This window comes from Dipodomys ordii, unplaced genomic scaffold (genome assembly GCF_000151885.1).
Source record: "Dipodomys ordii isolate 6190 unplaced genomic scaffold, Dord_2.0 Scaffold88, whole genome shotgun sequence".
Lineage (NCBI taxonomy): Eukaryota > Metazoa > Chordata > Mammalia > Rodentia > Heteromyidae > Dipodomys > Dipodomys ordii.
In genome coordinates, this window is record NW_012267304.1 from 1559632 (window position 1) to 1586708 (window position 27077).

At 36.2% G+C, this 27077-nt stretch overlaps 1 protein-coding gene across 1 annotated transcript in view; it reads left to right on the plus strand.

The window, feature by feature from the left end:
• The first annotated feature begins 4789 nt into the window (after positions 1 to 4789).
• The window catches only part of Nrk (Nik related kinase), a 132453-nt gene continuing 110165 nt past the window's right edge, over positions 4790 to 27077 (plus strand). The window contains exons 1-2 of the mRNA XM_013025829.1: positions 4790 to 4846; positions 12647 to 12712. Of these exons, the coding sequence (XP_012881283.1) occupies positions 4790 to 4846; positions 12647 to 12712 (123 nt within the window). The remainder of the gene's footprint in view (positions 4847 to 12646; positions 12713 to 27077) is intronic.

Consider the following 27077-nt stretch of genomic DNA (forward strand, 5'->3'; position numbering starts at 1 on the left):
CAAGGTATGGCTCAAATGGTAAAGCATTTGCATAGCAAGTTCAAGATCTACAATTTAAATATCAATACTAAATAAAACTTACATTGCAGAATGCAATTATAATTATTCTATTTTATTATTCCTTATTGTTGTGAATCTCTTATCATGCCTAGTTTTCTTATAATGTATTGCCTCAATGATACAGGGAAGATACTGCATTTAAAAATTTTTGTATTTCTAGGGATTGAATCCAGGGCCTTGAATATGCTTAAGCAAGTGCCCTACCAATTGAGCCATACTTCTAATCCTTTTGTTTCTATTTTGCTGTTTTTAGAAAGAAGTCCCTATTATTACCTTAGCTGACTATGAACTTGCTATGCTTCTGCCTCTACTTGTTGAGTAGGTAGGATTACAGGCATGTGCCATCAGACTCACCATTGTACTTGAAAATTATAATAAAGCATTTGGATTTGAATTTTAAAATAAATATATATTAAAATATATTTCATCACTATCAAATGTATACATGAAAATGGGTGAAAAAGTAAAAATAAAAACTTTATTGGTTGTTTTTTGTTGGATTTTTGTTGTTGTTGGTGGTGGTCATGGCTTGAACACAGGGACCTGGAGCGGTCCCTGAGTTTTTTCTCTCAAGGATAGTGCTCTTCCAATTTGAGCCCCAAGTTCACTTCCAGTTTTCTGGTAGTTAATTAGAGATAAGAGTTTCATGGAGTTTCCTGCCCTGTCTGGCTTTGAACCATGATCCTCAGATCTCAGCCTCCTGTGTAGTTAGGATTATAGGCCTGAGCCACTACCAGCACCTTGCTGGTTGGTTGTTTTGGAGTCTGGCCTTGAACTCATGATCATCCTGCCTCACAGTACCAGAGTATCTTTTCAGAACATAGTTTTCATGACACATACATAATTTTGCAATATAATTTTTTCATTAGCCCTCCATTGGGAAAAAATAACATATATGTTGTTGTAGGTAAACAAAGATAGAAGTACTATCTTTGAAGCTGCTTTTCTAGTAAAAGTTATAATGTGACTGTCAAGAGAATATAGGTTTCAAGGGACAAGGAGGGGAGAGCTGCCAACTGGTCTCCTGGAGAATCAAACCTATGCCCCTCACACCAAATTTACAGTATTCCTATCAACTAAGCTCTAAGTTGTCATTTAGTATCTCAAGTGTGTTAAGTGTTATTGCTATTGCTCACAGACACTCCCTTCTTCAAATTCTCCCTGAATAGGATTTGCTCCCAAAGATCTCTCTAAATGAAATGGGAATAGATATTAACTTTTTTAAACACTGATTTTTTTTTCTGGAATTTCTTAAGCTGCAAATTCATGAATTCCTTGGGAAATGATCTGCTCAGGCTGTCACTGACTACTTTTCAGCAGTCAGTGGGTTCCATTTCTTTTTATAAAGCTCATGTTATTTCTGTTGGGAAGGCTTGAGGTCTGAAAAGGGGGTAGGGGGAACTGGATAGCTCAGGGGCCTAAGGAATGTTATCTGATCTCTCTTACCCTTAGGCTTTTTTGAATTTGGCTCCTCTTCATACATTCTGAAAATATGCACTGGCCCTTCAGCAGTCATTGACAAGTGGGCTCTGGAGCCAGACAGCCTGAGTTGAAAGCCCAGGATGCTCCAATTACTACCTGTGAGGCTTTAGGCAAGTTAGTTCATCTCTTTGCCCCACTTCACTGACCTATGTAATGAATAGCCTAGAATTTTAGACAAAATTAAATAAGATGATACAGGCGAAGTACTCAGTCTGCTGTATGTAACAAGCAATAAGTTTTAGTTATTAAAATACTAACAACCAACAATTGAAAAATAACTTCTGCTTTTATGATAACAGAATGGATTGGAAGAGACAAGGATGGAATAAAGACGAAACATATAATATTGAAAGAGAATTTCTGGGTAAAACACAATCTGACTAATTTTGGGGACCTAGACAAATCAGGATTATTTTTGTAGAGCTCAAGGTTGGGAAAGAAACGGAGGGAAAAAAGGAACATGTCCAAAGGGAGTACTGGAATTGCTGCTTTTGGTGTGAAGGGAAAAGTAGTTCTGAAATTAGAAAACAAATGTTATATTTTAAGATTCTGCTCAGAAGTGAGCCTACCCTATTTGCTTTCTGGTCTTGTAGCTCCACCGACCTTCCCCTAGACAAGCATAAAATTTCCCATAGTTCCAGGTTATAAGGTAAAGTTTTCATCCTCTTCTATGCTTCCTTTTTCCTGAAAATAACAACATTTCAAAATGTATAGATTCACTGTCAAGTTCTGGTTAAACACCTACCTTCCCCCTCCCCCTATCCCAGGACAGGGTCCCACCAAGCAATGTGACTAATCCCTATGGAGTCCTGAAGCCACTAGCCTCCCACTAAGCCTTGCAACTAGAGACCCCTATGATCAAGCCGGGATTCTTTTTCCTGGTCTGGACTTGTACCCTTAAACAGACTAAAACAGTTTTCTATAGGATTCATGGGATATTTCCCCACATTCTACGTTCAGCAAACTATATCGTCTTAAAATGGTATATTTGTAAACACTTCTCCCTTTAGCAAAGATTATTTTCACAGGGCATTTAACTATATGTCTTGACTCTGACTTGATTTCTAGAAACAAGATATATATGTGAAACTTTAAATTTCTGTAAGCTAGCTACCCTTCTCTAGTTAGGAAACGCTCCTTTTCAGACTCACATTTGAGAAGATAGGAAAGAGTTTTACTGATCCTCCAGAAATGTTGATATTGTTTAAAAGTGGCAAGATTTCGTGAGATGGAGCCGTGAACATTTGAATTCATGGAAAATGTAGTTTCGGAAATGGTATATATAACACTTAGTTTGACGAGAAAATTCGATCCAGAGCGCCTAAGTTTGTATTTTGGGCGACTTGGTGGCTGATTTTTCTCCGCAGTCCTTAAAAGAGAATTTTCTTTGTGTAACAAGACTAAGTTCCTCGGGCAGACTGTGGCCATTACCGAGCTCACCGAAGGTTAAGGAATGTAAAAAGGTCAAACTCTGGCACTGAAACAGACACGAAATAAACAAAATCCAACGCCATATACGGACAATAATTCCAAAAGCGAAAAAAGGGGGTCAGAAATGATGAACTCGAATTCAGTGGGCAGAATTATTCGTATAAATCTTCTCAGAGGAGGTTTAAAAAAGTAATTAAAAACAACAACAACAAGGAAAACAAATCCCCTAATACGTCGCGACTAGGCGTTTGTTCGGGTGTGCGGTCTCAGTCTGCGAGGTTCAAGCAAAATAAGCAGCTTTGGAACTTTTTGGAAAGTGTTCTTTGTAATGCAAGTGTTTCATACGCGGTTCGTTTTATGCACGGACTCCTTTTTCCTATAAATGTTTCCAGGAGTGCCTTTCCTGAAGGCTAAAATCACATTTGTCCGATTTCAAGCCAGTGTAAGTCCCAGTGCGCTTTGTTGGATAAACGGAGATGGAGGTCTGGGGCGCCCGGGAACGTTTTGCAATGAATGGGAGAATGAATGAAACCCGGCCCGAACGTTGGAAACTGGGAAGCAGGCAATAACTTTTCTCTGCATTTTGCAACCAGAGCATCTGCAAACCTAGGAGTCTTGCCCGCCAGGGTTGCAGCCACTCTCTCAGGGTGCCTTAATATCAAGCACCTGTGAGCAGGTGCGATTCCAATGGAGTACCCAGATCCTAGTACCAACTCAGCCCCTAGGGCTACAAGCTATGCTGTGTGTGTGAAGGGGCGCTCAGGGCGGCTCTGTCCCAGTTGCTCTGCTCAGTCCTCCGCTAGTCTAGGAGCTTCGCAGGCCAACCTGTGGCAGCCCCTGAGCTCCATTCCTCTGCTCCTACAAGGATTGCCTATTTTTGATCTCTAATCCGGTAGTAAGTAGTTTCCTCTCTAGCTTGATGATTGTGCGTGCGTGCATGCGTGTGGTGGTGTGTGCGTGTGTGTGTGTGTGTGTGTGTGTGTGTGTGTGTGTGTGTGCATGCAATAAACGGAGCAAGAAAATGAGAGGGGCATAAAAAGAAAATAAGACAACTAGAAAACTTAGCAAGTGTTTCTTGGGAAAAAACGACGGTGCGGGCTGTTTAGACTGTGGCTGAGCTGTGGGGCCCAGGCTGGGAGCGGCGCGGAGCGGGACCGGTTTTCCGGGGCTGGCAGCTGCCTAGAAAAAGTTTCCTGTGGAACACTGGCCAGCGGGGGCGGGGGCGGGAGCGGGGGCGGGGGCGCTGGGCGCAGCCATGAAGCTCGGGGGAAGGGGGCGAGAGGGCGGGAGAGAGAGGGGAGGGCTGCAAAAGGCCAGTTTGCAAACCGTTAGAGTCCAAGAGCACCTCCCTCGGCCAATTCCCCCCCCCTCAGCTTGCTTCCCTGCTGCGCGGCTGCCCACCTGGCGACGTGACGCTGGACCAATCGCCTTCGAGTTACTCCCTGGCCCCTTCTTGCACCGCCCCCCTCCTCACCCTGAAAGAGGCGCACCCTGCCGGGACAGACGCTGCGCTCTCGCCGCGGAGCACCCTTCTAGCGTCTCCCTCTCCAGGAAAGACGCTGGAACTCTCTCTCTTGCCTTAGCCTAACTTGATTTCCCGCCTCTCCAACTCCAGCTTCTTCACTTCACTCCCAACTTTTTCTCTCCACATTTCCCTCCTCCCCCACGCCACAAACCCTGCTCCCTTTTCCTTTCTCCCTCCCTCTCCCTTTCCTTCAGCTCCCTTCCACTCCACAACCTCCCTCCACTCCCTAACTCCCTAGCGCTCACCGCACTTGGTCGCCTGGTCGCCCGCTCCCGTTTGACTCTCGAAGCCATGGCGGGACCAGGGGGCTGGAGGGACAAGGAGGTCACCGATCTGGGCCACTTGCCGGTAAGTAGACGATGCCTGTCACCCTCTAAGTGCTCTCTTTTTGTGGGTTCTAAACTCCAGGGAAGAGACAGAACTCACAGTACCCGAGCTAGGCCAGGACTTCGACGGGACCACGGGCGGGTCGGCGGGCGCGAAGAATGAACCCAGGAAACGGGCATGCGGAATAGGTTCCTCTGGGAATCCGGGCTACAGCAAAATCCAGGGAAAACCAAAGGGATCTTGTGAGAGGCATTGGAGGTTGGGGCGGAGACGTACAAGGGGACCCCAAACAGTGGGACATTGCCTAATGTAGCAGACTTTGTCTGGAGCTGCTTGCATACCTGTCCTAGAGGAGTCCCAGGAGAAGCCACAAGGGCAAGGTCGCTTGGCTTCTAAAGAGCATTAGCTGTTAACCCACTGCCCGTGTTGTTCTTTTCTCAGAAGAGATGTCTGCTCTTCGCGTGGGGGGGCATTCACTTTTAGACGGTAAAGGTTAAAAAAAAACTAATCAATTCTCAACTCTCTCGCTTTCTAACAGCGGTTTCTAAAACTTTATCCTCATCAGGACAATGTTCTTGATTTAATCATGAGGGAGCAGAAAGAACTCGACGCCACTTGGGAAAGAAGTGAATTTCACACACCCGCTCTAATAAAAAATTGCACACCTTAACTAACTAGATTTAGCCTACTCTCCTCGTTACCCGGTGCGGATTCTCCTTTTGCCTGGTGCTTAACTTTTTTCAACGGTGGTAATCAATGGGTGAGATATTATCACTATCTTTATTAGCAGAATTCTTATTGTAGCAATGCCATTTATTTCATTGGCATCTGGTTTCTAGCTGATATTGGACACCACCCAAATCCATTTTTCAAGTTCCCTTTTTAGATTGGCATTTCACTTGCACCCTCTCTTGAATGCGAAGGCCCCCTGGACTCTACAAAAGGGAAATATGCAGGCACACTGCTGGAATGATCGCCAGGCATCTGTAGTTCAGGGCAGTGGCCAGCCTGCTTTGGGAAAAGCTAAATATTAACCTCGAGGTTATAGGACTATTCAAAATCGCCTTGCCTTAATTTTACCCATATTTGATATTTACAGATTATATTTTTTATAATGACAAACACCTGTCTCCCTCACTTCTACTCATAATTTTACACCAGAGTGGTCTGTGTGAATAGGTGATGAACATGGGTAACATTTGGGCATATGGTTCTTAGCCATTAAAAGAACAAACTTCAATACAAATGAGTCGAATTACAAATACTAATGTTTCTTTTATTAATGCAGCTTCATAAAGTCTGGTAACAGGACTTTGTGTTTTAGTGAAATCTTTTTCCAGGTCGCATGTACTCGAATTCGCTTGCTTCCAATGAGATTTCTAGAATATGGAGGCCTCAATTGGTGGTTTCCTTTCTGAACAGAGTTATTATATTCAAACTAAACTTGCTTCCAAGTAAGAGTGTAAAACCAAAGAATGAAATGTTACCCTCCTAGAACATTATATGAATATAATGGGGGGAAAGGAAGGGGAAGCAACCAGGGCAGATATGTGAAACCACACATGGGCAAACTGAAATAAACTGCTTTCTAAAAATGACTAAACAGGAATGGGAAAGACCTCATAGAAATAATAGGGCAGGGAATTCCAAGCCCAAGAAGAAAAATAAGTAAAAATTTTATTACCACAAAAAAAGTGGTGGGAAATGGCCCAGACTCACTGACTGAGCCATAGCCTGGGTCATAAAAATTTGGTGAGAGCCTATGAGATAATCAAAAAGCCCTCACCATTTACAATGCAGTTCAGTGGGGGGGGGGGGCAAGGAGAGAAAGATAAAACTAGTTTGCAATGTAGAGTGAATCAGAGAAATCAAACCAATGATATTTATCCTTCTTTTACAAATATCATAAAAGTCTCATGAAGTCCTTAGCTTCTGAAAATTCTTAAATTTCTTATATTTAATTCAGGAACCATTTTGTCTTCACTCTGTAAGGAAATCATGCGTAATTCTTACCCCCTGTGTCCAAAAATGCAAATCTTAACCCCCAAAGGGCAAAAGATTAGCATATGCTTTAGAATTTTCTTTAAGTCTAATATTTACAGATGTTGAAAGTCCTGTTTGCTTTTGTCACTGAGGTATAGTTCAGTAATTTGGGATTTCTTTACATTTAACTTACTTCCTGAGCCTTTGAAGAAGTAAAAGTAAATGAGATGAATATACATCTAAGTTGGCTAGAAGTTTGCATTTTGGAGAGATGATATAGCAAATAAAATTGCATAGGAAGTTGTTCCTTACAATAGTTATTCTCAATAGGACAAATGTGAAGGTCAGAATATTGGCATCTGTCACTACTAACTGTAACAAGTTGACAGCAGCCAGATAATGAGTGGAGATCCAAACTTTGAGCTGTCAAACTGATTAAAAAGCATTTTATAGTGCTAAGGTTATTGCTCAGTGGTGGTAGGGCACTTCCCTAGCATATGCAAGCTCCTGGGTTTGATTCCCAGCTCTGGAAGGGACTGGGGGACCTTGTGGTGTATGGAGGTATAATTAAATATGGATCTAATTTAACATTGATGCATTGTGTTCTCTTCACTAGCCAGTTAAATGAGTGTAAGACTAAAAAAATAAGTAAAAGTCTTTATAGAAAGTAAGTTCACTATGCTAATTAGAGTTTAGAAAAAGCAGTGGTGGGTTGAAACAGGAGGAACATAAGTTCAAGGCCAAACTGGCTACATAATAAATTCCAGGCCAGTGTAGATATAGCAAAACCCTATCTCATAAAAGTGGTGGAAAATTGTGATATTTTAAAATTACATAGATAATACAATAAATATCAAGCAAGAATGAAAGCTGAAGAAGCAAAAAAGGTGGAAAATTTTATCATTTAACAATTTAAATTTTATTTTTGAATAATTATAAAACATTGCTTAATGCTCTAAAATTAGAGGCACAAAAGAACAGAGCCAACATAATTATTAACAAACTGGGTAAATTCCAGCAAGCTAACTAATAGGTTGCTAAAATTTTTCCTGATTTTCAGCTGAATAAATATTTCATATAGGTGAAAAACAAAAAAAATGTTGAGATTCATGGTTTCTGCTTCCTTTTTGACAACAGAATTGCAAATTTTTATGCTTTTATATATCTCTTTAATTGTAAGTGTGTATATTGTATGTGTATATTTTTCACCCTATCTATCAGCCATATCTAGGAGGTATCTGTGATCATACACATATACACATTTAAATGTGTCCATATATAAATACATAAATACACTATATTTACATATATAATTTATATATCACATATAATTTATATAGTTTATATATGTTAGATATATAATTTCTAAATATATATTATACATATATAACATACAAAATATCTAAATATATTATACATATATAAGATGTAAAATATTCTGAATGTATATTATACATATATGTATATATAAAATATATACATATCATTATATAATTGTATATAAGTCCCTCATGCAAGCCTGTGTCACACAATTTCTGAGACTGGAAACTATTTCTTTCCTCTCTAAATCTGGTATTTTTTCACTATGATTGTTCCTTTTGCCTTGTGAGTCCAATATGACAGTGACATTCCTCACGACTGTGGCCATGATATTTGACACCTCCATGTATAGTTTTAATCTATATTGGGGTCAGGATTAGACAGGCTTTGAGGACAGTAGTGGCAGAGGTGGTCTGAAATAGTACATGATCCCAAAAACTATATTTGAATTACATTAGGTTTGTATTTAAATTTAACTGCCAGCTTTCCTAATCTTCCACAACTAGAATGAAATCAGATTTCCGCATTCAGACACGGGAAACTTCCCACTTTACCAAGTTTTTAGCTTGTTTAAAAGCAGTTTTTACCTTCAAGTCCACCAAGACAGTAATACTCACCATGTCTTCCATTATAAGAAGAATATCTCCTCAGGTTGACATTGTACTTCAATCTGTTGTTTTAAAATTATTTTCCCCCAGTTTTTAAGAGTAGTGTTTTTCATGTTAGTGCAGGAAGAAAAGAGTACACGAGAATCAAGAATCATCTGGAGATCTTAGGGATTTATCTCAGGAAATTTTGATTTCACAATTTTATGTGAGGCCCAAGAAATCTGGAGATTTTTAATTTTTTATTGTTTGTTTGCTTAAAAAAAACAGGATTTCCCAGATCATTCTCATGTATGGAGAAAGGAATTTTCTAAACTTCTTATTTTTAAGCCCATTTCTGCTCTGGATCTCATTCTAGCTTTTCTACTACCATTTCTACCATTCTGAGTGTCTTTCTCCATAAATTCTTTTATTCTAATATTAAAAAATAAGAGAAAAGCCTCTGCAAAATCCTCTTCGAGGTACTGTGCTATGTAATCTTTCCTTCATTTTGCTGTCTGACTCTCACCCTTTTGTTCCCTCATTCTTAACATCCTAAATTTGAAGTTTATTACTGGTTAAGTATTTATTAATTCCTTTTTCTCCTCAACATCTGCCATATTTGCTTTTGTGGATCAGACAGTTTTTGAAGATCTTTCACTTGACCAGTAAACACTGCCTTCTAGTGGTTCTTTTTCTTCCTGTTACCCCCACCCTTACTAAAATTAGTCATCCAGGTGCTCATTCTTTCCCTCTCCTCCTGAATTCAGAAGACAGAAATAGTTCTGGATTCTGAGACTAGGGCTTTAAAATTGCAGGAGACAATTTAGATGCATAAGAAGTTAGGACAAATGAAGAAATATTTTCTTAGCAGTTCTTGGTTCCATAATATTTTATCACTAACTTTTTTATTAATTTTTTGAAAATCTTTCAAAATCGGAGTTTCTTATTTACCAACTATTTTGTTTACCCAAATGTGATACCAAAATGTAATAAGTCCTAAATAATGTCCACATTTTTAGAACAGTTAGAGAAACCCTTTCTCCCTTTTTGTTTCCTGATCTCAGGTGAGCAAGGCATTAGAGAAGACAGAGATATATGGAGATACCTCTGATTTGAACCTTTAGTTTCATGGTAACCAAAGAGTCCTTTTCAATGCTTCCTCCCTTGGGAACTCAGAATAAACTTGCTCTGAATAAAAATGAAAAATGTAAGAAATCAGATGTCATTAACTTATTAATTAGCACAACCCCTTCCTATTGTCTCTATTTGATAATAATTTAATCATGAAATATAGTAACATGGAATGAGAAATTAAAAATAGCACAGAAAATGAAAACAATCAGTATATGGATACTAAGGTGAGTTGCATTTACAAAGAGGAAGTATTTTCTAAGAACATGTGTCTGTTAAATGTGAGCATGACAATAATTAAGATGGCTGATTATTTGAAATAAGATAATTTGATTATTATTGAAGCTAATTTTCTTAACAATAAGAATGCATATCAATTATGACATCTATAATTTTCACAGGCACTTCATTATCCCAATATTGGGTGCCTAAGTTCTAATCTCAGTGAAGGATTAAAAAGCAAGATTAAAGACATTTAAGACTGTGCGGAGAAATAAAGCTTGTATAACACTACAGTAAATTCCTAACGTGTCTTTTTCACCTGAATGCAGTGCAAACTATACTTTCCAATAGGAATCAGCTAACATATTTGATTGTTTTCAATGTAACTGGAGGCTGTTTCTCTTTAATTACTACTGTATAAAATAAATCTACCAGTGTTATTCTTCAAAGAAATGTGCTAAAATTATGAGGTCTTTAGGGTAGACCTTCGTTGCTCCTTTATTGACTGACATTTTCACAAGTCATTCAATGAGTTATATAAAAAATGATATGCATAATAGCAAGGGCACTCAACCTACTTTAATTCCTTAGATTTTAAAACTGTCATTTTAAATAACTTTTACATTTTAATTGGAAGTGTATTTCTTGACCTATTTGCTTATAATTATACCTTTATCTATTGTGACATTAACTTTCTAGAGCATTTTAAGAAAGCAAGTTGCTGGGTGGCTGGCTGCTTTAGTGATAGTTCTATTGGCCTAGTGGGAACACTTGACTTTTAGACTGGTAGAATCTGATATTTTCCTACAGAATTTTGGAGCTCGCAAATCACCAACACAATCGCTTCATTTCATACAAGTGAAATATGAATTCCAGAGAAAGTTATAACTTAGCTAGAGTCATATAGTTAATTAATGGCAGAGCTGGAGGTAACACTCAAGTCTCCTGACTTTCCACCCAGTTAACACTTGTTGACTGAAGTAATTCCTGATGTGTCATTTTCCTATGACAGATTTGCTAGATTAAACCAACTATCATGCTATTTTAAAAGAATGTACAGTTTTACCCATACATGTTACAAATATTTAATATTTTTTCTGTTTAGCTTGCAGTTGTCACAGTGATAAAAATGCTTCTTGACATTAAGCATTTGTGTTCTATAAATAATGTGAATTGCCAACTATTTGCCACTGTTTGTGCCATCTGTTATACTCATGCCTCATATAAGTGTTGCTAAAATTATAAAAATTCATTATGAAATAATAAAGAAAAGTGTCTGAGGTCAAACAGTGATACAATTCAAGAAATGATATTTTGTGAAAAACAGAAAAATAATTTCTCTATATAAAGGTAAGGAAATAATGCTTGGGGATGAATATGGAAGCCTTAGGATTCCATAAATATATGTGTTTATTAAGATGTCATTTATACTTAAGTGTCAAGAAAGATCAACTCATGCCATGCAAAGGGCAATGCAAAGATTATGTTTAATTGAAGATAAATGTTTAAGAAATAAACGAGAATCTCATTTATATTTATGCTTTATATGTGCATGCTTTATGTGTACTACAGTGAAGTCTTCATATGTACATATGAAGTATATATAAAATATGTACATATAAATTATATATACATATATGCACATCTGAAAAGAACATAATTACCCAGACATAGGTAGGTCACAGCTGTAATCCTAACTACTCAGCAGGCTTCAATCTGAGGATCCCATTTCAAAGCTAGCCTAAGCAGGAAAGTCCATGAGACTCTTATTTCCAATAAATTACTAAAAATACCAGAAGTGGAGGTATGACTCAAAAGTGGTAGAGTGTAGTCTTGATCAATAGAAGCTCAGGGACAGCACCAAGACCCTGTGGTCAAGCCCCAGGACCAGCACAATAAAAAGAAAAAGAAAAAGGAAAAGGACATAATGAAATCATATTAAAATATGTAATAACATTTTAGAAAATAGGAGTTGGGATGATTAAAAAAGAGTAATAAAGAAGGTAGATATGATCAAAGTACATTTTATACATACATGGAAATATTACAATCAGTATCTTCACTGTGAGTAATCAATGTACATTAATCACAAAAGTAATGAAAGCCTTTGGAAAAAAGACTCCAGTTCTGAAAACAATAAGTCCAACACTATCTTACTTTTTAATGATGTTTTTCATGCCATTATCTGTGCTTTGTGATTCATATATAGAGTCAACATCTCTTTAAGAGTTTCTGTAATATAAACAAGGTATCTAGATTTTAGATGCAATATCTAGTCCTCATTGTTGAATGTTGAACTTCCTGCCTGTCTGGTTATCACTGGAAAATGAATATTAAAAAATACTTCAATAGAAAGTAAGTGAATTTATTTCTATTTTAATTATCTTTTAAATTGCATGAGTTTGTGTAATCATATGTGTTTTATAGTATTGAGATCATTGAATACACAATATTTAATGCCCATTCCACCATTTCTGGTGATTGTAACACTTCAATTCTTTTCAGAAATGACATGTACTTTCTAAGGCAAACTGGTATTTTCTCAAGTAAGATAATAGCTTTTATTCTACTTTTGCAGGATCCAACTGGAATATTCTCACTAGACAAAACCATTGGCCTTGGTACTTACGGAAGAATCTATTTGGTAAGTGATTTAGAAGATTTCTTCATTCTTCATTTTCTAGTAACAATAATTGTAAGTCAGAAATCCCATACTGCAAATCAAAAAATGTCAAAACGTGGCTTTTCACTTTGAGATACTAAATAAATTGAAATAGCTCATTGACATCTGTAAAAATTATTGTTGATTATTGCGAAAGGAATGGGTTGCCAAAACTACAGTGAACCAAACCAGTCCATATAAGATCTAAAAATTATTAGTGAAAAACTAATAAAGGGACATAGTGAATGCAATTAATGAATGAAAAGAAACTACTCCAAGTAAGATGTACTCAAATAAAAATGTAACTTGTTTAATATATATAATATACTATATAATATATACTATATAGAATATCAGTATATACTATAAATTATGTCCAAACGATTCTAATTGTCCATGTTCAACATACACTGAATGCTATAAAAAGGAAAAGTTTCTGAATGTTCTATATCTTACTCTGTATATGAATATATAATGGTTTGTTGAAGAATCTAACAAAAGATCAATGTCTCTATGTACTGATTATATATTAAGCACTAATGGTATGTCAGGCACTGGAAATAAAGTGATGAATAAAACACACAAGGTTCCAGCTCTTCCAAGGTTAGAGTCTAGAAATATATAAGCATTTAAGTATGCATTACATAAAAACACATGTAGTTACATTATTTCAGTTATATTATCCTTACCAACACTCGATAATAAAAAAAAAACACAGAATAGGGAGAGCTTTATTTAGATTGTAAGGTTGATGTTAATTTCCTGCTCTGTGGAAAGTAACAGTTAAACTGATACCCTGAAGATAAGTATGAAATAAGCAATGGTATGATAGGAGAAAATGTTAATATACTTTAGACAGAGGTCAGGGCTGGTATGGGATAAAGGTGCTTCAGTAGACTTATCACCCTTCACAAGCAATCTGACATTTTCTCAATCTGATATAGTATAAGGTTCTATACAAGTGTAGTGTTCCTCATTCCCCAGTCTGTTCTGTAAAACTAAGTTTACTGTCCCTAGTCTGACCTTACTGTCCATCAATCACAATATATATACCTATGCATATACATATATATGTGTGCATTTTGTGTTATATATAATACATACCATATATGTTACATGTTTTATATATACATATATGTTTTGTAAAATATAAAAACGTGCATAAAATCCACAAGGATATTTCTGCTTGCCAAGAATGGCACCTTTGAGGCTACAGCTTCCAAGAAAGGGCTGTTTTCCTAATTTATCTACCCAGATTGGAGTGATGAGGCACTTTTTAAAACATTGAATATAAGGGCCTATAACATAGAATTTAACAGTACAAATAGTGTGGAGATAGTTTGTATTAGCAGAAAGGTTTTCACAAAGAATATGAATATTAATGAGGAAAGTTTGTCAAACCATTTTGGCCTTACCTATTAATAGAATTAAGAAGCTATAAATAGTGATATTTGTCAAATATGTTTTTACAGTATCTCAGGTACATTCCATACTGTTTAGTTAACATTGGTCAACTTTGCTAACTTGTTATTGATAACTACATCTTATGCATAGTCTTAGAATAAAGTTTCACTTCTTTAAGACAGATAAATTTATAATCTCAATTCTCTATACATAGTTTAATTCCTGATGTGTGTATGTATCTGTGTGTATTTATTGTGAGTTGAAGGTATAAAACTTTCACCATCATTAATTCTGGAAATAACCTCAGAAATAAGGTAAGATGCCAAAATAAGATTAGACAATGAAAGAAAGTGATTTCTCACCATCATTAATCAGTACTTTTGATGCCATAAAAAGAAGAAAATCAGGAGGAAAAAAAGGTAAGTTATGCATGAAACGTTCCTTTTTTAAAATTCAGGGTTTTATTTTAAATTTTAAATTTTATGAATTTTAACAAATACATAAAGTCATATAACTGCTATCAAATGAAGATTTTTCCAGAAATATCATAAATTAATGTCAGTTTACCTTCAAAGAACATTCTTCCACTACCATATGTGACATTCCAGCTGGTATGTTTTGGTTCTGATTTGCTTCAGTGTCACTGAATTTTCCTATATTTTCTACAGTTCTTCTTTTCCCTGTTCTCACTTACTATGTTTAAAGAAAGGTTGGACAAATAGGATTGCATGAAGCTGCAGAGCTTCTGCATGGCAAAGGACATAGCTAGCAAGATCAATAGAAAGCCCACGGGTTGGGAGAAGATCTTCACTAGCCATACAATGGATAAGGGTCTTATGTCTAAAATATACTTGGAACTCAAAAAATTAAAACCTCCAACAACAAATCCTCAAAGAAACAACAGCCTGATAAGTAAGTGGGCTAAAGACTTAAAGTAAAACTTCTCTGAAGAGGAAATAAGAATGACCAATAGACATATGAAAAAGTGCTCAACCTCTCTAGCCATAAAAGAAATGCAAATCAAAACAACATTGAGATTCCACCTCACCCCAGTTAGAATGGCAATAACCAAGACCTCTAATAACAACAGATGCTGGAGGGGATGTGGCCAGGAGGGAACCCTACTGCATTGTTGGTGGGAGTGTAAACTTATTTACTTACTCTTTTAGAAAAATTTAAAGTTAGTCTTCAACAATTTCTTGAATTTTCTTTTCTTTACGTAGATACAACTTTCTGTAATAAAGAACTTAAGCTTGAAGAACTTTTTTTAATATTCCCATAGTCCAAAGTTTCTAGTAATGGGTTATCTGGCTTTGTGTTAAAAGCCAATATTTCACCCTCATTCTTGCACAATATTTGCACTGCGTGTAGATCTTGGTTGACAATTATTTTTTCTTTCAGCACTATAAAGATTATACTTCATTATCCTCTGACATGGTTTCTGAAATCTATATTTTTGTATTTTTAATCTAGTAGCCTTTACATTTTTTTCTTTGTTTTTTAGAACTTTAAATATGAAATATAGATGATTTCTTATTCTGATTGTATGTTTTCATGGAGCATTTATCTCACATTAGGATATAAGATCTTTGGGTTTCTATGATGCTTTTTGATACTGAGTTGATACATTTCACCAGCTTTTGGTATTCTTCACCTTTTATCTTTTCTGATATTTATTCTGCCATATTCTATTTCTTCTCCTTTTGTAAACTCAATTCCATATGTGTAAGAAAATTTGATATTATCTCTCAAGTCTTAGATGCTCTGGAGTGTGTGTGGGGGTATGGGGGTGAGTATATACACGTGTGTGTCCTTCATTTTTACTGTGTTTTAGTATGGAACATATTTTCCCATCCTCATCTTCACTGTCTCCTCTGTCATCTGTTTCAAGACTAATAAAAATTAACGGGACTTCCAAAGACATTACAGAATTTCCACTTGACTTTTTTTTTTTGTCCGTCATGAGGCCTGAACTCTGGGCTTGCATGCTGTCCCTCAGCTTTTCAGCTCAAAGCTAGCGCTCTACCACTTGAACCACAGAGCCACTTCCAGCTTGTTCTGCTAATGTGGTGCTGAGGAATAGAGCCCAGAGCCTCATGAATGCTAGACAATCACTCTACCACTGAGCCACCTTCTTAGCAGTTCAATGGGCTTGTTAAAATACTTAACAATTTTACTGAAATTTCATTTGTTCATGTATGTTTCCCATATTTTTCACTAAAGCCTACCATGTATCATTCCTAGTTCTGCTAAACCCTCTGTCTTATAATTGCAAGAGCTAATTCATGTGTGAAGCAGATTATGTTGATTGTTTTGTCGCTTGAAAATTGGCTATATTGTTTTTATATGCAACATGGAATTTCTATTTGAATGCTAGACATATTATATAGAATAGTAAAGATTGAGATAATTAATATTTGTGCCTTGAAATAATAACATTCGTTCTCTGAGTTGATAATATGGAGGAGAGAAAGAAGAGAGAAGGGAGAGAGGCAGAGAGAGAGAGAGGGAAAGAGAGGAGAGACTTTTTATCTGTTGTTTCTAGAGATTCTGTACTTTTATGTTACATCACAGAAGGCCTTTAGAAATTTATTTTTAAAGTTATTGATTTTCTTTTGGTGGCAGTCCTGGAACTTGAACCCAGGGCCTGAGTGCTGTCCCTGAGCTTCTTTGCTCAAGGCTAGTGCCAGACTACTTGAACCACAGCTCCACTTCTAATTTTTTGGTGCTTAATTGGAGGAGTAACATGGGGTTTCTTGATGGGGCTGCTTTGAACTGCAGTCCTCTGATCTCAGCCTCCTGAGTAGCTAGGATTACAGATGTGAGCCACCAGCACCCAGTTAAAGTCATTGAATTTTTTATATCCAATTTTATGATTACTTGTCTTCTCCTTGCAGCTATAGTGATCTACTTTTCATGTCCCATCTACCTTTGTAGGTGCTTGACTTCTTTTTAGCTTATTGGTCATTGTCTAGACTCAAAAGTTGTGGTTATTTGTGTATTAATTTTTTCCTGTTAGGGTGGCAGAAGTACTCTTTTCACAATTCCCATCCTCACCAGAAGTAAGAACTTGATCCAAATTCTTTTTAATTGAGTATTCAAGAGCTATCTACTATATGCAAGAGTCTGTACATATCTATAATTACTCAGAATTTTATGTGACACCTATTCAGATTCAAAGGAAAATGCAGATTTTTCAAAAGTAGATTCCTGTATTAGAGAGAACAGATGCTTGGAGCTTTATTTACACCATAAAGATTTCTCTTCAGCACTCATTGACTTGACCCCCTTTTTATTGTACCTCAAATTAATTTCCTTCTGTTAAAGGGCTGGGGATAATGATGCTGTACATTGACTCCACTATCAGAGAACATTCAAGAATATATAATAAACATTTGAAAAATGTTCATCTTCTTTACACCAATACTTCCACTTTGGAAATCAATGAAATACATTTTAAACATTGGAAAAACGTACAGAGATATACATTGCATAAGAAGCATAACATACTGTGACGGAGAATGACTGCTTTGAATCAGGCAGATTTAATTCAGTCCTTACTTGGCCATTAATGAGCATGACCTTGACCAAGTCATTTAACCTCTCAGTATCCTTATTTATAAGGCGCTATTAATGCTTAACCTCATGATTTTTTATAAGATTTAGATGTATCAGAGATACATCTTAAAAGGTAGTTTCTACTATAATTACTGCTGCTATTTTAAAAAGAAGTCAGTAACACTCTCTAAGTAAAGCAGTGCTCATGAAGTTATATAGCAGCACACAACTATGTTTTATGTGTTATTAAGTATTCCTTTTTCTGTATATACATACTGATTATAGTTATGTTTAAATATGCAGATAATTCTTGATGAATTTAATGGTCAGAATAGTAATGGTATTTTTTAATTCTGTGATTTACTGGCCTATTTTTCTAATATCTATATTACATTACTTAAAGAACATATGTGTATATTATGCACTATATATGACAGTACCAGATGCTGTATAAATAATGTATACAACAAAATGGAAGCATGATTCCATTCAAAATAGATGTCAGAGTGACTCACAGAGTCTTTTGCTTTCTCAGTGCTGTCAACCACACCCTCTGCTGGGGTTTGTTTTGGTTAAAAGTCTCTCCTATATCTTCCAGCTTGTTTCCAAGGCTTGGTTCTCTGGCAAGTTTCCAGCTCTCTGCTTATGTCTGTGCACATTGAAATGAAGACTGAGTCTCCCTCCACATTGCAAACCTTTTTGCTCTAATATGACACCTATCCTCTGCCACCCTCTTACAACTCCTGCTAATCCAAACTCTATTTGAAATTGTGGGGTTTTTTTCTCTCCTTTTTCAGAGAGAGAAATACTACTTTTCCTTTTTCCTCAGCAGGGTTAGAAAATATTGCTTCCTCTTTACTAGTCCCATAGCTCATGAGTAGTAATTTGAATTGGAGGACATTTTAGTATTGGGCCATGCAAGGCCATATTTGCAAAAAGAAACTAGGTGGGAGCTCATTTTTCAGTAATATGAGGGAAAACAACATATTTCTCAAGGAGTGATATACAGAAAGACTGGCAATTTGTGAAATATTAAGAAAAAGATCAGTACTCTTTAGGTGGCACAGTGGGTGCTGGCAAATTGACTCTTCCACTAAGTGACCCTACACATGCCACTTGACATGCCTAGGCCATTTTCTTAACTATAATATGAACATAGTAGAGGAGATAAATTCCAAAGATAAAGTACTTCACATAGTGCCTAGCACTCAATAAAATGTTCTTCGTATACTTAACTCTCAACAGCATGATAATTCCTTTCATTGTATTTCACAGTGAAAGTTGATTATTCCTTATCAGCTGCTACTAAATGGAGTAATAGCCCATTTCACCAAATAAATGAATTGCATCATATTCTTCTATTTTCCCTGTATCTCACCATTGGATAGCCAGACGTGATATTTAGCTTAATACTTATTACTATGACATCCCAATGCCAAGCTAAAGTTGTGAAGCAGCTATGCTCCATTCTATTTATTATTTATCTAACACTAGTTTGTTAAACATAATAATAGTGAGGTGAAGCAAGGAACTAGGCTTTCAGTATGAACAAGTTTGCCTTGACCTTACTAAGGTCTTGTCTGTACCACTAACATTAGTCACCTGCTCTTAATTGCCATATGCAGGAAGTAAGGACAGAAAAGAGAACTGGCCAAGGTGCAAGGAAAGGAAAATTTTAAGCAAAGGAAAATCCACCTGCAATATAGTAAACATATGGATGGCACTAAAGTTTAGCACATGTGATGCTTAGTTGGTATGGAATGCAATGAAATGTTTGTAGAAGAGTGCATCCCCAATATCATTTTGTTTCAAAACTTAGAAAAGTTCTGATGAGAAATTAGAGGAGTTATCTGTCCCTGAGTTGTCAACTGATTCATCTAGGTATATGAAGGCTTGGCATTTCATTCATAAGCAAATTCCTAAATTGTGTATTCTCTGGATGGACACCATTAAACACTATGCAGTGCATCACCCTTAAATTTGATTTTTTGAAAAATCACTTCTTGGTATATTGCTTTTACTTGCAAACCTCACCAGGCAGGTGAGATTTTGGTTTATTAGCTAAATTTTCTGAATTTGAAGTTTGGGCGGGGAATGAGAACAGAAAGGAAGGAAAAAAATGTCTTCAAAGTTGATGACATCCAATTTATGATATTTTAAATTAAGTTTTAGAAACATGGTGCTGACATTTGGGTTGCCCTAGCCACCAGGCCTATTGAAAGGGGGTTGAGTATTTTTCCTTTTAGTCTGAAATTATACTGTTTATTTGCCTACCAAATGTCTAGCACTGTGAATGCTTTCTTTTTAGGTAGGAAAGTTTCCTCACATCCTTGCCATTTTGCAAATATAGCTCAATTAAGTCAGCCAACAAATATTGCTTGAGTGCCCATAAAGCGCATAACACTCTGTATTTCATTATATATTTTAAGCCGCTGAAGCTGGAAGCTTAATTGAAGCCATAGGCATCCTAGGTGGTTGTGTCTTCATCATGTAACCCCACAAGCCTAAAGCTTTCTCTTGCTCCAACTTTCTTCCTGTGACATTGCTTCTTTGTGAAAATGTGCCTCAAAAGTAAAGATTGATGTTTCTTCGGAAACCTCAGGCTGCTCTAGCATAGGAAACATTGATTTTATCCTTTGAATAAAGAACATTGTCTTGAATCTTTCCATAACAAATTTGAAAATATTTCCTGAATACATAGTGTCCCAAGTACTGTTAGTTATGGGGTGTTAGTTATGATAATCAGATTATTATCTCACATTTGAGAAAGGAGTAATGGGATATTAAAAAAAGAGAGAACTGGGTGAGATTAGGGAAAAGAAAGGAGGAAATAGGGATGTTATTTTTTCCTGGATGCACAGAAACTAATGAAGCTTCTGATGGATGAGACTCCAAAAAAAAGTTTTATTTTTTATCAATAACAAATCTGGGGTTGAATTATTTGTAGTGAGGTTGAGAAAAAACTGCATAGACTAAATAAATTGATACTCAGGGGACCAAATTAGTGGAAAGTGCTGAGTCTTAAAGGCCTTGGAGAAAAAGGGAATATTTCTACCTTGGCAATGACATATCTCCAACTGTGGAATAGAACCAAAGACTCTGAATGAGACTTCATTTTGCATCTGAATAAATCTTGAGGGAAGAAGAAACATTTTGTAGAAAGAGGAATGAAAGGTGAAAGCTCAAATCATATACGGGCTTTCTGCTCCCAAGATTCCATAATTAAACTTTCCTAACAATTGATTGATAAGTTCTCAGATATAGATGTGGAACAATTCAGCTTCTATATTTGATGCATTGGGGTGACAAAAAATCATTTTCTGATTTCCCCAGATACACAGTCCAGTTGGTTATAGAAAGTAGTTCCAGGAACAGAAAAGACAAATTTAATGTTTGGAAACAAATACATACTTTTAAGCAAAAGTCCAAAACTTAATAAATTTGTATAGCATAGGAGTTTTGAATAATAAGATAAATGTACTCCAATTAAGAAAATATTTATTAAATATAAGCATACATCTCTACATAGGAATAATAGTTACCTAAAATACATATGAAAGCTTACCTAATTGATGCTTAGCGAGTTTTCTTTTGCTTCTGCATATATATGTAACACATGTATAGATAGATATAAAATTCTGGTCATATTCTCAGAGCAAATTCTGTGGAAGTGGTTTAAGTGTCAAGAGTGTTGCTTTCCTTTATCCTACAGTACTATATTACGGATATTTAGTTATCTGTGTCCTCATCACAAATAGACACTTTGCAAAATAGCCTTTAGGAGGTTGAAATAAGATTCCTGAAATGAGAATGAGTTGTAATTTGATTTTGGAACTTTGCAACATCATATTTGCGTATCTATATCTAAGATAATTTTACGGTTGATGCCAAATCTGTATTCAGAAAGTATCACTATAGCTCTCTTCGGTATCAAAGGAAAAGTGGCACTTCTTACAATTTTATCTCTCTGGAGCAACTTTAAAGCCAGGCTCTTCCAAAGAAACCTATTAGCAAAATAAAATTTAAAATTTCAAAAAACATGAAAAGACATAAGTAGTCCCTTATCCCACAGTCTTATTTTCTCCTTGATCACCTACATCTAGCTTATAATATGTTTCTTTTCTTCAAAGCATAAAGAGGAAATGAGATATGAGATGAATTGTGTGTTATTTCAATTGGCGAAGTAATGTGGTGGTGGTGGCTTATATGCACTTTGTGTTAGAAAAATAGAAAGCTTCTTTTGAGTTTGTTCTTAGGCAGAGTCCTTTATGACTAGGAAAAGAAGGTTGGATTGTTCTAAGTCCCCTTGGAGGGAAAAAGATTGATTATATTCTAAGCACTGCCAGTAACATTTTGTATAAATCATTAACTCTGAAGAGCAAAAAAAACAAAACAAAAACACCACCATAATCAAAAAGGACAAGTGTAGGAGTCCTGAAAGAAGGACAGCTTTTCTTGACTTAGGAAAAAATTAAGTTACTTGGTATATACATTGGTGGAAGAAAAAAATGGGACTTACATAATAATCATTTTGGGAGTTAGTTATATCAGGGACCTAACACTTACTGAGTAACAACTTAGTGGGTAACATTTACTGAGTGTTTACAATGACTTGAGTGTTTAATTTTCATTATTGCCTTTACTTCTAAATGTGACCTTAAGATTCAGACACCATTGTATTCGCATCTTCCCATTCACAAATTAGGAAACTGAAGATTTAACAGCTTGAGTTACTGAACAAATTCACAAAACTAGGAAATTCCCAAGTTCACAGTCAAACCCAAATTTGCCTGGTCTGTAAATATGTGTCCTAAACCCTAGCATATTGTATTCGTCTCAAAAATTATGACCCAGAATGCAAAAACATTCAACAAAAATCACTGAGAATAAAAACGCCTCCCCATACATGCAGATTTGCCCAGCCTTTCCACGCTTGGTGGGCTGAGGTCAGTGATGAAGATGTTCAATGTTTTTGCCTTCTAGAAAATTTCTGTGAGGCAGAAACAGTATAGTCTTGAGTGCTCTTTTTCACAACTTAATAGAATTTCCAAAGTGGCTGAGATAAAGCACATTGGCTCTAGAGTATATAAACACTTACACATTGCTATTTAGATTTCTGTAAGACATTATGGGAAGATAAAGAAATGCTTTCTGTCACCTATCTGTAGTTGTCTAGCAGACAAGGTACCATCTCCATTGCTAGGGACACTTTTCCTCAGTTACTGCTACCTCTGGGAGACACTGAAGGATCAGTGAAAAGAATTTTAAAATTTAAACACGTTTAAAATAAATTTAAAAATTATGTATTTTAGCTGGGCTCCAGTGGCTCATGCCTGTAATCCTAGCTATGCAGGAGGCTGAGATTTGAGGATTGCAGTTCAAAACCAGCCCGGGCAGGAAAGTCCATGAAACTCTTATCTCTAGTAAACCAACGGAAAACCAGAAGTGGCGCTGTAGCTCAAGTGGTAGAGCGCTAACCTTGAGCTGAAGAGCTGAGGGACAGCTCTTCAGGCCCAGAGTTCAAGCCCCATGACCGACAATAAATAAAATAAAATAATGTATTTTATAATGCTTTCTCATAACATGGGAGAAAATTAGTCTATATAAAACTTAGAGAGGACTTTGTTTTCTCCCAAAGAACTGGAATAAATTTTGTATGGAAGTTAAGTGGCTATAACTTAGAAGGGTTAGATAGCAGCCATGGAAAGGAGTTGAGGAGGTAGATGGGTATAGATGGTAAGTAAGACTTTGACATTGAGATGAGAAGAATCCCAGGTGTACTGTATAAGTACAATTCTCCTTATATTGATCTGATCACATGGGGATGTAGGTTTCAACAGAACTAGACTTTAAGTTTTACATAGTGGTTAACCTCTACAAGAGTTTTGCAAGCAGCCAATTTCCTCTCACCTTGTCAGAAAAAAAATAAGTGTTACAATGATATTAGAAAACTCAATTATAAGGTTCATAGTGGATACCTAATGAATTAGTCTTTAAAAGAACCACGCAAATTTCCTTAGCAACAAGGGACTCTGATATTTCTATTTCAACTATACCCCCAGATGCCTAGTAAAGTACATTGCACATATAGGCACAAGGGTATTGAGGATACATTAGAAGCAATAATTTCAATGTAGATTCCTTAATGTATCTTCTGTTACCACATTCACATTCTCCTTTTATTGTAATTCTTTGAGTAGAAATTAGGATAATGATAGGTTTATCCAGAAAAAAATATCTGTCATAATACCCTACACACATATGATATATATGGGGTATAAATGGGATGTAAATCGCATATGTGAGGGTTTGCATGCTTTATACTGGAACAAACAAAAACCATGCAAAAGCGATTTCCTTCCAAATGACATATTTTAATAGGAGCTGTCTGCAATATACCTTGATGGAAAGGGTTGACTAATGACACTCTATTAAGCCAATACTGGAGACAGATTAGGCTTTCAAAATTATACTACCTAAGTAACATTCTATTCTGACCATTTTAAAAAGGTGGCACTGTGTAGAGATAAATATTTCCAAAGGATGGAAATATTAGCCATTTTATTACTTTCTGCTGAATGAGTCATTTAGGAAGCTTGAAAGAGTATATTTTTTCTCAGGGTACTGTAGTTTGCTGTAGCGTTATTTGCATTGCCAAGTATAAGGATAGCTTCAAGAGAGCTTCATACCTTCAGGAAGATGTCTAGAACATGTACAAATATTTCCTGACTTGGAAAATTGGCAGCCATTGGAAAGAAAAACACATATAAATAAATAAAAGTCTACAAATGCCCTTGCTTCTCTGAGCCTTTTACCCACAATTTTCAGCCGCTGTAATGGTTTTTTTTAATTATCTTAAATTTTATTTTCAGAAGAAATTAAATGGCCTAAAATGTTAAACGCTGAACATTTTTAGTAATGTGCATATTGTAGGTTTGGCCCTGTCTGTTAATGTCTCTCTACTAGTCCCTATCTCTCTCCTTTCCCTTCATTCCCTCTCCCTCCCTATCACACACACACACACACACACACACACACACACACACTCACTCACTCACTCACACGAACTTTTCCCATTTTTAGAAGCTTCAATCAATCCAGGATAGTTGGTCACCACATGAAGATGATGGATTTATGCCCTTTCATGCTTGAAAATTGCATCATGCTTGGTAAGGCAGAAGGGTCTGCTCTTCAAATGCACTCAAGGAAGAAGTAATAAACATGAATAGAAAGGTGAAAGCAGTGTAAAATAGTTTGGTGATATTTGTAGTGAGCAGAGCCCGTGTTTATTCCAGCCAGTACAATGTGAAAACTGTTTTTATTGATTACCACCACCATCATCATTCCCCCCACCCTAAAATATATAGCCAGAATTAAATGACTGGCTATTTGATGAATATTACCAAAAATGTTTATGGGTTTCTGGTATATACAACCTTACTAAAATAGAAAATGAATCTCTTGCATTGCATCCACTATACTGGTAAAGACATTATCTAAATGCCTAGACTCAAGGGAGGGAGATTAGAGAAATATAACTCACTGTCAACCTCCTGCCCTAAGGCTTTTCAGATAGGATACTCTGGTATGAGGCCAGAACTTTTTAGAAAAACCTCCACCAGTTGCCTCTACTTTTTGGGATTTGGCAGTGTTGTGAGTGATAGTTAAGTTGAGTTTGGAGAGTTTACAGAAATCCTCTAGAATATGGGCAGTTAATTTACACAAGGTAAATTTCTTTAGAGAAAAATAGCTGCTGTACTAACATTAAGGTTGGTTTGTAAACCCTTCCTCACTCTGCACAAATTAGGAGACTTGTGATTTAAGAGGCAAAATCTGCTTCTCTAGCTAGGACTTTTACATGGTTGTGTGCATTCAACTCCATTTGGAAATACTCATGTATTTTGGATTCTGTTGGTGTTGTGAATTATCTTTCAATCACTTGAATTTTATGTATTATTACACACTTGGTAGAAAACTACAACCCATTCATTTTGAATGTTATAGAAATAGAGAGCCTGGAGAGATAGACGTCTCTAGGCTTATATAACTTGCCTTACATTGGCATTAATGTATTCAGAAAGAGATATGGGCCCATGAATGACACAAAGCTTCAGTTGGAACTTTCATTGTAACAATGCTATGAGGAGAAGACAGTGTATATTACTTTGTTTATGTCCTATGCAGAAGATTGGTTGAATCAAATTTTGCTGGTTAATTCTATATCTTATGGTTTCGTTTATTCAAATCTTACAGTGCAAGCCCTTGATTATCAGTAAGTGAAGAAAATATGACATGGTAAGAAGGAGAAATAGAAATGAGAGCTGACAGATTTGGCAAATAAAAAATAGGATATCCAGTTGTGAATGAATTTTAATGAAGAGCAAATAACTAAAGTGTATAACCATGCTAAATACTCATTTTACCTACAATTCATATTTTACTGTGTAGGTTCCATACTTTCTCTGCCAACTTTATATGGAATCAACTTTACTCCAGTTATAGATTTACTCCTTCCATCCTGTTTGTAGAAAGAAGGATACTTTCTCACCCACCTGCTATCGTGTGGCAGGGAATGCTATATCAGCTTATATAAAAGGCTGCCAATGGGTGGGGAGAATTGGTCTTCTGGTCTTAGAACAGCTGCTACTCCTCCCTGTTTCTTGTAGCAAATGTTGTCTTTGCTTCTTTCACAGCTCCATAGCAAAGCTGCTTTACTGGCAGCTGTAGGGGTCACTAAGTCCAGGTGAGTAATTCTCTCCTCACTGAGAGACTGGGTCAAGGAGAGGACAGTTTTTTTGTTATTCCAAGGAGATTTGCCTGCTCAGTCATCTAGGCTGAATAACAGTATCAAAGTTACTCTGGAATTTTTTCTGCACAATTAGAAGGGATCTAGACAAGCAAAATAACTAGATATTCTCCAGCTTATTTGTACTTAAAATAGGTCCAAACTTCCAGTGTAATTGCAATGAATATCAATTAGCAATGATATACTGGCCCAAGATCATATATTCTGTCTCACTATTCAGACTGTTACTGGCTTTAGTCTACAACTGGTTACTGAAATACTTAATTGTATAATACAACATCAAAAATGTTCCATTTCTGTGAATTGTATCATAAATCACTCATATAACCTTTACAAAAGTGCATAAGCCATGACTCAAAACTGGACTATATTCTCTATTTTGTAAATAATGCTGTCTCAAGTATAAATGACAATCTCTAAAGAAATAATGCCTCTTATGATTATTCTAAATTCTGAGATTCCAATAGAAACAATACTCTATTGGGAGTCTCTACTTGATATAGTATTGTTTTCTATGATCTTTCTGAATGTGCTAAGGGACCCTGGGGAGGGATATTGAGGCTATATAGATGGATAGAG